The sequence below is a fragment of the Mesitornis unicolor genome, unplaced genomic scaffold (assembly GCF_000695765.1).
Source record: "Mesitornis unicolor isolate BGI_N332 unplaced genomic scaffold, ASM69576v1 scaffold9402, whole genome shotgun sequence".
In the NCBI taxonomy this organism is placed as follows: Eukaryota; Metazoa; Chordata; class Aves; order Mesitornithiformes; family Mesitornithidae; genus Mesitornis; species Mesitornis unicolor.
In genome coordinates this window covers 1-10,705 of record NW_010169815.1, presented here as the reverse complement: position 1 = coordinate 10,705, position 10,705 = coordinate 1, and the positions used below count along the sequence as shown (strand labels likewise).

The 10,705-nt window shown below is 37.3% G+C and overlaps 1 protein-coding gene across 1 annotated transcript in view; it reads left to right on the top strand.

The window, feature by feature from the left end:
• Window positions 1–5,700, top strand: part of LOC104536767 (WD repeat-containing protein 70-like) — a gene marked incomplete at both ends in the record, with an annotated part of 65,010 nt that extends 59,310 nt beyond the window's left edge. Inside the window, 2 exons of the mRNA XM_010179484.1 lie at window positions 4,392–4,476; window positions 5,562–5,700. Coding sequence (XP_010177786.1) covers window positions 4,392–4,476; window positions 5,562–5,700 — 224 coding nt within the window. The remainder of the gene's footprint in view (window positions 1–4,391; window positions 4,477–5,561) is intronic.
• Window positions 5,701–10,705: the final 5,005 nt, after the last annotated feature.

Sequence of the window (10,705 nt, the reverse complement as noted above, 5' to 3'; positions counted from 1 at the left end):
AGATAAACATGCTACCTTTGTCTAGCATATTAATAAAAATACATAAAGCTCTGCGTGCACTATGCTAGAGAATAAGAAGGATTCATACCTTATTTTTACTTGTTTGGTTTGTGCTTTAATATGAGTATTGCTTTGGATCTGTACCAGCAAAAGCAGATGTGGATCTAGCATTCGTAGATTAGCACACCTGCCAAGTGCTGAGGATCAAAGAGAGGATAGCTGTTTTGGGGAACAGGGATGTTCCTTGAAAGCCTGGTTGACTCTCCTGCATCTGATGTAGATTCTGTGTTGGATATGAGGGAGATGAGGCAGGGCTCAGCTGCAAGCACAAGGGAAAATGAAAAGCTAAGGAGCTGCTTATGAGAGTTCCCAGTCTTACTCTTGCTGGATGTTAGGTAGTAACTTGACAGAAACTTAAGAAAGTGCTATTTTTGCACACTTGTAACCATGAAGTTATTTTTTCTGAATACATTGAAGATGGTATCCAGAGAATGTTTTCTTTGTTTAACTGTGAAGAGGCAGCCATTAGAACCGGACTTGGGGTCCTAGTATTAAAAAACCCGCTTTTTTGAACTTCTGATATGTACAGAATTTATGGAGGTAGTTTTTGTCATAATATGAAGCAATGACTTCATTAATTTCATGCATCTCATGATAGCAGTTAGTTTGATTATTTTATTTTCTGTGGTGTGGACAGTGTACAGACTCAGTGGCATCTTAATCACTAAACTTACATAGGAAAATATGTTCACCAATGTTAAAACCAAGAAAAATATTCACATCTATGCCTATCATATAGCTTATGCAGACACATGCTTGCTTTTGAACTAAAAAAAAATATTTTGTTTTCTTTTGATGTTTTGGTTTTGGTTTGTAGGGGTCTTCCGGGGTTTTTCAGTTTTAGCTGTATTTCTCTTTTCACAATGTTTTTGAGAAAAAATAAAACATTTAACTTTGAAGTGGGTTTAAAATGTAGAAACACCTTGAATGCAGTTTCCTGTATACTCAAGGATTATGCAGCAGCATGTATAGTGACTTTCTGTTTTGTCTAGGGTAGTAATATATTGCTCTTTATGGTAAATACCGACATCAGTATTTTAAAAATCAAATGGTTTTATGTCAGCTGATGTTTCTTAGGAGCTGAATGACAATGTTTGTTTCAAACAATGCCAAAAATGCATTTATTAGCTTTAATAGGCATAGTCAACTACTTGTAACACTTGGAGCTGAAATGGCTTTCTCAATGTCTTCAGTATCTTTCACTTCCATATGCCTAGAGAGGATGCTGCACTTAAAGACTTGCCAGGCTGGTATGGATACAGGTGATGGGGAGACCTCTACAAGTTTAAGTGCAGAATTGCCAATTTGTGACTTGTCTCCCAAAGTCTTTGGCTTGGGGTGAGAGTGGTCCTGACCTGTGGTGCCTCTGAAGGTCTTTCTTTAGCTGATGCAGTTCCTCTTGCAGAACCAGTGCAGAATGCAGAAGCATATACCTTGTTCTGTAAGGTGCATCTCACAAATATACTGCAAGACTTCACAAAAAGGCTCACAGTTTATAAACATAGTGTGTTCTGGTGCTTCCTCTTGGTAAGCCTTGTTGTGCTATGCCTTTCCTATGCTGTATTTTCTCTTTTAAATTCTCATTTCCTGTGTTTCTTTGCTTTCTCCAATGACCTTTGTGAATATTTGTCCTTGAACTTTGCTTTCAACATGAAACTGCCTCTTTAAAATAGCAGCTTCTTGAAGTGCAATGCTGACTTTAGGCTTTTTGAGTTTCTGGCAGCACTTTTGCTTCTTTTGGGCCCATTTGCATCCATGTACTTGTCTTCCTGGTCAGTATCTTCTGGAAGAAAATAAATCAGGTAAAGTCAGTGCATTGGCCTTACTTGCACTGAGGCAAAATGTCTATCCTGGCTCATCAAAGACTGTTTTTCAAGGGCCTAATTGTTACCCCTTGATAAATCTAATGTTCAATACCGTTGCCATAATGGTGTCTGATCATCTGATCATATCTGACTAGATGCTGTTAATTGGTGTCTTTTTAGAAAACATGCCAAAGAACAGAGTTTGAAGTGCTACTAAAAATGCTATAAAAGCTTTAAATAATCCTACCAGGCTTTGGAGAAGCCTGCTATCAAGAAAAACACAGAATGATCTGGGTGGACTATTTTGAATGCTTCATACTGAACTGCACAACGTCTGTTTATATGTTTTTGTTTAAGGATAACTATTTTTGTCCATGTGTGAAGTAATTAAAAACAGATCAGTATTGCTACAGCTCTCATAAAGAAGCCCCTTAAACATCGATGGAAAGATGCTACTGGAGAAAATCCTTGGTGTGGTGGAAAGTTAGTATGTCTGTTTTCTTAGTGACAGTGATTTCAACTCCAAATGCAGATTAGATTCAGCAACCAGTATGATATTTGCAACACAGAAAATTTTAATTAGAAGTGAATTTGGACAAATTCTTAACCATGTTAAGAGTTTCGCAACATTGGCCAAGTCATTCTACTAGCATTTCTCCCTTTCCAAATAGTTAACCATTTCTGCGCAGTGTAAGACAGTGTTAGTTTGAAACCAACCAAGACTTTCTGAGTCCTTCTGGAGTCTTCTATTTTTTTTAAACAAGCAGAAAAGCTATAGCTAAATGTCTGACTGCATCACTTCTGCTAAAGCCTGGCAGTACTACAGCTTGAAGATCATGTCAAGGCTTATTCCACTGGGAACAGAACAGCCTTGGCTGCTAGCCTTAGATCTGTCTCTGTCCATGAGACTTGCAGAGTGGCCAAATGGTATCCTGTGCGTATATTATAAGGTACTGGTGCTTTAGATATAACGTCTCGCTGATAAGTGTTTTTTTGCTGGGGGTGGGGGTGGAAAGGGAGGATTCACATTACAAAACCAAATGCTTTGAAGTGGTTGGGGTGGAGTTTACTGGGAAACAATAAGAAAACAGATATTCCCTAATTAGGGACTCAACATTTTTCTTTGTCATTTTTTAGCTTCCCAATGAACAGAAATATACTTTGCTCTAGACATCATTTATTTAAGTTGTCCACTTCTTAAAAATATTTTGTAGTAATGAGTTATCCTAGTCTTTAATATAAACACACATGATGTACGAGGCCACACATTACTGCTTTCCCTGTAAAGGGTACTGCTGGCCTCGATGTCTTTTGTTACAACTTGTTACTATTATTTTTTCTTCCCTCACATTTTATTTCCAAGGCCTCCATTAAGCTCTTGATCTCAAAGGCTGTGAATCCACAAAATACTTCTAGGCAACAGAATTACTTCCCTGCAAGATTTGTGCTTTGGAATTACCAGTCCTTTGCCTCCTTTTTTTTCCTAGGCCAGGAAGACTTTGTAACTTCTTGTCTGAAATTAGTCTCTGGATATTTTTAAAGATAATTTTTAGTTGAAAGTCCTTCTTTTCACCCTTGAACATACTGAAGCACTGATGTCAAGTGCACTATCTTGGTGCCCGAGTGAGGTGCTTCAGAGCTCAAATTCTTAGGTTATCTCATGCTGGAAATATGCATCCCAAAGGGATGATCAGCAGAGATGTAGATGTCTCTGAGAAGAACTAACTAATCTCTATTTTTCCCCTCCCCGTTCTCACTTTGTTAATATGTCGTAACTTTTTGAAAAGGAATAAACAGCCTGACTTTTACTGGCCTACAGTCACACAATGTTTATCAAACACAGATGAGAATTGCTATAAATGTCTTGCTGTAACCTCGATTTTGGCTTTTACGGCCAAAGGTGGTGTGGAGGGGTGTGAAAAGATTTTGTTACAGCAAGTGTGGATTCACTTGCTTCCCTTCTCCCCCTTTCCCAAGGATTTCTGACTGATTCCAGGGCCTGTTCTCCATACAGAGTTTGCAGTTTATTGCTGTTTGCCTGCTAAAGAAAGGGGAAGACTTCATGTGCCTTTCATTCTTCCTGATCATTTTTTCAGGGCAGGTAGAAACCACACACATAAAACTTGTTTAGTTTTTGATCTAGACCATCCATGGTAGCATTTCATTTGATATCTTAAATTTACTTATAGTAGCAAAGCACCAATGCACACAAACACAGAATAAATTAGTGTTTGGGGAATCTGATTTCACTGTGGATAATGGTTCTTGGTAGGATGGATTGCCATGATGGAGTTGAGCCACTGAGAATAGTTTCCTGATCTACTGGAGTGCAGCAGGTGGAACTCCTCATCCTTGCACTTTTGTCGTTATTTAGGGACAAAAAACTTCCAAACCATCGCCATCGTGAATGCTTCTACTGTATCATTCTGTTCTTTTTGTGTCTGAATTAGATGATGAAATTCTTTTCTGCACATCTAAATTCTTGTCTTAAATTCTTTATTGCTAACCTTCTCTTTTGTTTCATAGGAGATGATACTTTAAAGTTATGGGATATTAGACAATTTAAAAAGCCTCTTAATCCAGCCGCAAGACTGCCCAGCTTCTTTCCAATGTAAGTACTCTGATTCCACCAGGTAGAAATAGCAGAAGGTGGTGCTGAGTGGGAGGGATTCTACTGGACCAGAGTTCTCCTCCTCAGTTTTCACTAGGTCCAAAACTGTGCAGAAAGGACTGCACAGAGAGGACCGTATAGCAAGGATTCTTGGCAATTTTAGGACTTCATGTGACTTTAAAAAAATCTCGGGGTTTTTTTGGGGTAATTCATAGCTAGCTTTCCTTGTTTTATGCCATTTTTCAGTCTCATATGTCTGGTGTCTAATTATATTAGCAGCTTCAGGAGGAGGCCCGTTCATTGCATTATGTTTGTGTAATAAGATATTTAAGTAATTCTGAATCTTATTTGGTCTATGATTTAAAAAAGAGCCAGATTGAAAAGTAGACATAACATTAAGGTGCATGGTATCAATTCAGGTTATGATGTTGGAAGTGCTGATGACAGTGTTCTTTGATACTAAAGTACTGGATTGTACTGATTAGTAGTTAGTATTGTATGTAATATTTTTATTTGTATTATCTGCATTTCCAAATTGGATTGCACAGCCAAATCCAACTCTAAGGACCGTTTATACTTTTGAAATAAGATCTTAGAAAGGCATGTAATGGACAGCTCAATCTTGACTGTGATTTGTAGCATAGAGAAAAAGTAAACAGACAAACATTGCTGGCTACTGCATAAACACACTGTGTTACACTATTGAATAATGTAGCGTCAGAGAAAAACAGATCTCATGACTGATTTATTTTTTCACCTAATGATGATAACCAGATTTTTACTACTTCTGTTTGTTTTGCATGTTTGAAGAGTTTACAAGACTTTTGAGCAAAGGAGAATTTTGTTGGGAGGAGGATTTTTATTGTATCTGCCAGTTTTGCACATTTTGTACACAGCTGTAATGGTACATGTGCGCTGTGTCTGATAACTATAGTAGGAGATGACAGCTGACGTGATTTTTTAAAAGTTTTGTCTTGAAAGGACTAACAAAAAAATTATTACTTTTAATGAGTGCAGTTTATATAAGAGTGTTCTACACATTAATTATTGATTTGCCCAGTATGATGATTTGTTTTCCTCAACAGGACAGATTGTTGTTTCAGCCCAGATGATAAAATACTTGTCACAGGCACCTCTGTTAAGAAGGGTGGTGGCAGTGGGAAGCTTATTTTCTTTCACCGGGAGACATTCCAGAAGTTGTATGAGATAGAAGTTACAGATGCGGTATGTATTTTAGTTTTCTTTTGTTAACTATTCAAAATATGAATGACAGCATATCTATAGGCTTCTTTTTCCCCTTATCCAGGTATGACTTAATAACACTACTGTAATTCTTCTTCTCCATATTTAAGAGAGGGAGGTACAGTGGCATGAATAGGTGCTAGTCTCCTATCAATGAAAAAAAAAAAATCTTGGGACAAGATGTTTAAACACTAGGAGTTCCCTGTTTTGGTGCTACTGTTGCATTTCTCAAGGATTTCTGTGAAGCCCGTAAGATCTGTGAAATGAGACACGAATCCTAAAAGTCTTCAATGTTTACGGTGTTTACTCCACCAGTTACCATGATGAAATGCCATATTTGTGACAGAATACCTTCTTATCCCTGAAACTAGACTTGTGGTTACTATAACATGTATTTCAATGGACTCTAATTTATGTAAATGCAACAATTTTGTGGAAAAAGGAAGACATCATTAGGAATCCTTCCATCAAAAATACCATTCTCACCAGTAATACAAAAACGTAAAATTGTGAATCTGTAATACAGAAGGGTCTGTGTATGACCTGAACTGCCTACCTATTTCCTTGTACAGAAGGAAAAGATTAATACCATGGTTGATGATGATCGTGGTGTAAACTTGTGGTGCACAGGAGTAAGCTTATAGATATAACAAATGGGAGCGGGAGAAATTATGACAGAATTGCCATTTCTGAATTATGGCAGTGTTGTATACCTAAGTTCCATTAGTTATTGTAGTCTATCAGATAGCAACTTTGCCATTTTGTTTCAGGTTATTGTTTTCTCCTTCTGTACTTTTTTTCGACCCTGCACAGCAGTCTCTCCTAGCACAGTGGACGCTTGTACTGGAGATCTTTTATGCAGAATTTAAATTTGTATTTACTTTTATTTTCAAATCCCATGGTCTCTTCTAATTCACCGTAAAGCAAAGTCTGCTTGTGGATGAATTTACATCCATAGTTTCTGTGGCAGCAGTCTTGAAAATTTAAAATGCAGAATTCACATCAAAGCAGAAAGCAAGACTGTTTTTCTGGTGGGGGGGGGTGGGGAACCCTTGTTTTGCTTGCAAACATATATTCTAAATACAGTTTTTATATGACGTTGGAAGTTTTATTTAGTACTACAGAATTTCTCCAAAGATAGCAAATTGGATTTTAAGGTTTTCTCCTATGGAACATACCAAACCTCAAATTAACTCGTGGATTTTTGTTTCTGATACAAATATTATAACTAAGTGTAACCTTTTTGGTTATAAAAACATGAATGCCTCAGCATTCCCTCTGAAACAGAGAAAAGGAAAACAGCTACATAAGTGCAAGAGGGAAATTGTTGTCGGAACTCTTCTGTCCTTGGGCAGAAGAAGCAAAATAGCTTAGCAATTCCATTTGCAATGAATTTGGACTCCTTAGAGCTGGGTGTCTGGATGTGGTCGTGATGGCATCTCCATTTAGTAGTGGTGAAGGCAGTAACAGTGTACAGAAACTTCACTTGAACTTTAGGGTTGCACGAATGAGAAGCTTGTCCAATGGTGGATCCTGTATCTCCAAAAGAAATTAAATGGTGAGAATTACTGCTTACCAACGTACCTATTTTGCATTCGAAGGAGATGCAATTTTCATTGACTGACTTTGTCTCCCAGAAAAACAGTTCTTTAATTCTCTGAAGTAAAGAGTCTGTTTACCTGCTGAGGTAGATAATGCTACAAGAGAGTAGAGGAAATACTGTTTTGCTGTAAGTTTCCCTAGAATTGAGAGGTAAAGTTCCGTTCTGCTTGGAAGTGCAGAAGAGACATGGAGCTGAGAACCAACAGTAGGAAATTGTTGGAAAAATAAAATTAAGGGTCAGTAAGTGACTTCACTGGGGCCACTCACATAGTAAAACTTTAAGTATGTGTACAAATCTCAGCAGATTAATAATTTTATACTATAAATTTATGTAGGTGATGATACTTATATGGTACTTTTAAAAACTGTAGTAAATTACTTTTTTCTGTAGGGTTTTAGTGCTGCTGTTTTTCTTCATTTGTAGTTATAAAATTTAAGACTGTCGTTCTCCTGCTTTGATTTGAATATAATGGATCAAATGAAAGTAATGGAAATAATAGGTGAAGAATTGAGACTTATAAATGCTGGTCTTATGACATAACTTTCAGTGAGCTAGCACTAATAATACCTCTACAATCAGTTGGTCTAGCTTCCAGCTTCAGCACTACACTTCTAAGAAAAACACAGCTAAGCGTATCAACCTGAATCTAAAAGTAGAAAATTTACTATAAGTCATGCTGTGAAATAAAAGCAGTGTATTTTTTTCAAGGTCTTTCTATTGTTTGTACCTTTCAGCTTTTTCCTTAGTGTTCCTTTCTTATTCTTCTCAAACTGCATTATCTGTTGAACTATAAAGGCATGCTAAAAAGTAAACTTTCAAGAACCTGGCCTGTGTGTTTTATAATCAGTACCTGCTGTATGGTGGAAAGATCATTGATATGTATATATATTGGTAGACCAGTATTTTTTGTGTAGTTTATCAAAGCATTTTTTTCAGCAGTGCGGTAATTGCTTGCTTGCTGTGGACTACTTTCCTGGTTTCTACTTTTTCCTTATACTTGCTCAAAAATGTATATAGTGTAATTAAAGATTAATGTAATGTTGTCAAAGACTTCAGTTTGTCTTCTGTAACTAAATATCATACTTATTTACCTTTTGTATGTTATCTAGTGCTTAAATACATAATTTCAATGTTTCTGGGTTTTTTGTTTTTGTCATTGCATAGATGAAGTGACACTATGCCATTATGTGTAGTAAAATCACAAATATGCCAATATCTGTTTCTGCAGAGAACTCTATCTATTCTAATTTCTCATTAAAATAATTTCAGTGGTTTCAGTTGGGTTTACTCCAAATTGCTAAAGAAAAAGGGCATCATTAGTCATTTATTTCAAGTATAAAATGAAAATAAGAAGACTTTTTGAGGGCGATTATGTACCAGTTTAGTGGTAAAATGTATATAATCAGCATAACAGAAAATTTGCTGTGAAGATAAAACAAATTATTAATGTGTTACTTTTTTAATTTCATAAGGATTTATTAAAGGAAATGCTGTCAAGCTTAAAAATTGAAAAAAAAATCATCTAAGGAGCAGTAAACATTATCTTAAACCTCCTTGGTAAACAGCCAGTGCAATTGGCCTGTGAATGAACCCAGGGGGTAATGGGAAAATATTTAATGAGAGTGTTTGACCAAAGCTGTGTCTGGCATTCCTTTCCATCATACCACACAAACCTTTTTTCACCTTTTCTTTCAAGTTTTCATGGGAGAACCCATTACTGTTTCAGAGCTGCTGGAGTGAAACCTTGTGGTTTTACTAATGGACTAATGTCTGATTAGTCTCTGCTGTTGTAGCTGGGTACAGAATATTAATTTGCTCTTTATTTCACGTATTGGTCTTTTTTATTTTTCAAAGTCACAATCTGTGGCTAAACTAGCAGCTATATTGTTATATCTACCCCACTATATAGGCATTGGGACTTCTCTAGAACAGGGCAAATACACAATGATGCTTTTCTGTCTGTGCTGTTCTGGCTATGGCTTAGAGATACCTTGATGCAAACATAGGAAACTTACAGTTAATAGCACTCAGTGGATTTTTCTTCCATGAGTTTATTACGGAGTGAAATTTCCCATCTTGAAGGTTTTTGATGGGATCATCTACTTACTGCAGATCATATCAAAACTCAGGGGTGGGAGCTCCTGCATCTCCCACTCTCATAAAGAAGCTGATACTCTGCTGCAGAACTTCAGCCTTACTCTGGCTCAGTGTGTACTGGTGTGATCGGAAATAGTGAGAGCTTTGTACCGTCACTGTCGTTATGTATACTAAACTGTACAGAATTCCTCTTTTTAACAAGAACTAAACTTTAAAAAAACCTTATTTTGCACACACAATATTTTCATAGTTTCTGTTTCATCTATCTTGAGAGTATTATCTATGATTGGTACTTTTGCTCTCACCTCAAATATCCACAAGAAAATATTTATATTTAACTTTCTCAATTGGAGCATTTTAGGCTTATTTTATGTGAAAGATTTGTAATTGCAGGCAGAATGTTTATTTACTCCATTTAGATGGATGAGGAGCCTTAAACAGGTGTCAGGAAATAAAACTTCCAGAAGAGGAGAACAAAGCATATGCACAGAAACACAGACGCTATTTCCCTTTCCTTAAGTATTATGATGAGGTCTCATCTTTTGCGATGTCTGTACCTGGAGTCTGTTTCTGGAACGGAAGAAAGATGTCATTGTCAGATGCAAGTCAGAGAGGGTTTATTCTTGGTTTGGTCATGCAAGTATGAGATCTTCATGGGAACCAGTTATAAATACCTAGTGTATGGGAAACAGAGTTGGGTACACAGCATTTCCCCCAATGTCAATTTAATTCAAAATAGCTGTGGATAGACACTTGAATCACTCTCACATGTCTATCATTCATTTGGCTAGTTCAAACAGGTCACCCAGTAGTTATCCTTATTACAGACAAGATTGATTTTGGCAGCAGTACAGCAGTCATTTTTCCCGTATGGAAAGAAGTTGACAGGCGGCTGAACATGAGCCAGCAGTGTGCCCAGGTGGACAAGAAGGCCACGGCATCCTGGTCTGCATCTGAAGTAGTGTGACCAGCAGGACCAGGGACGTGATCTTGCCACTGTACGTGGCTCTGGTGAGTCTGCACCTTGAATCCCGTGTTCAGTTTTGGGCCCCTCACAACAAGAAGGACAGTGAGGTGCTGGAGCATGTCCAGAGAAGAGCAATGAAGCTGGTGGAGGGTCTGGAGGACAAGAATTAAGAGAAGCAGCTGAGGGAGCTGGGGTTGTTTAGCGTGGAGAAGAGGAAGCTGAGGGGAGACTTTATTGCACTCTACAACTGCCTGAAAGGAGGTTGCAGGGAGATGGGGGTCACAGAATAACTGAATCACACAGAATATTAGGAGTTGGAA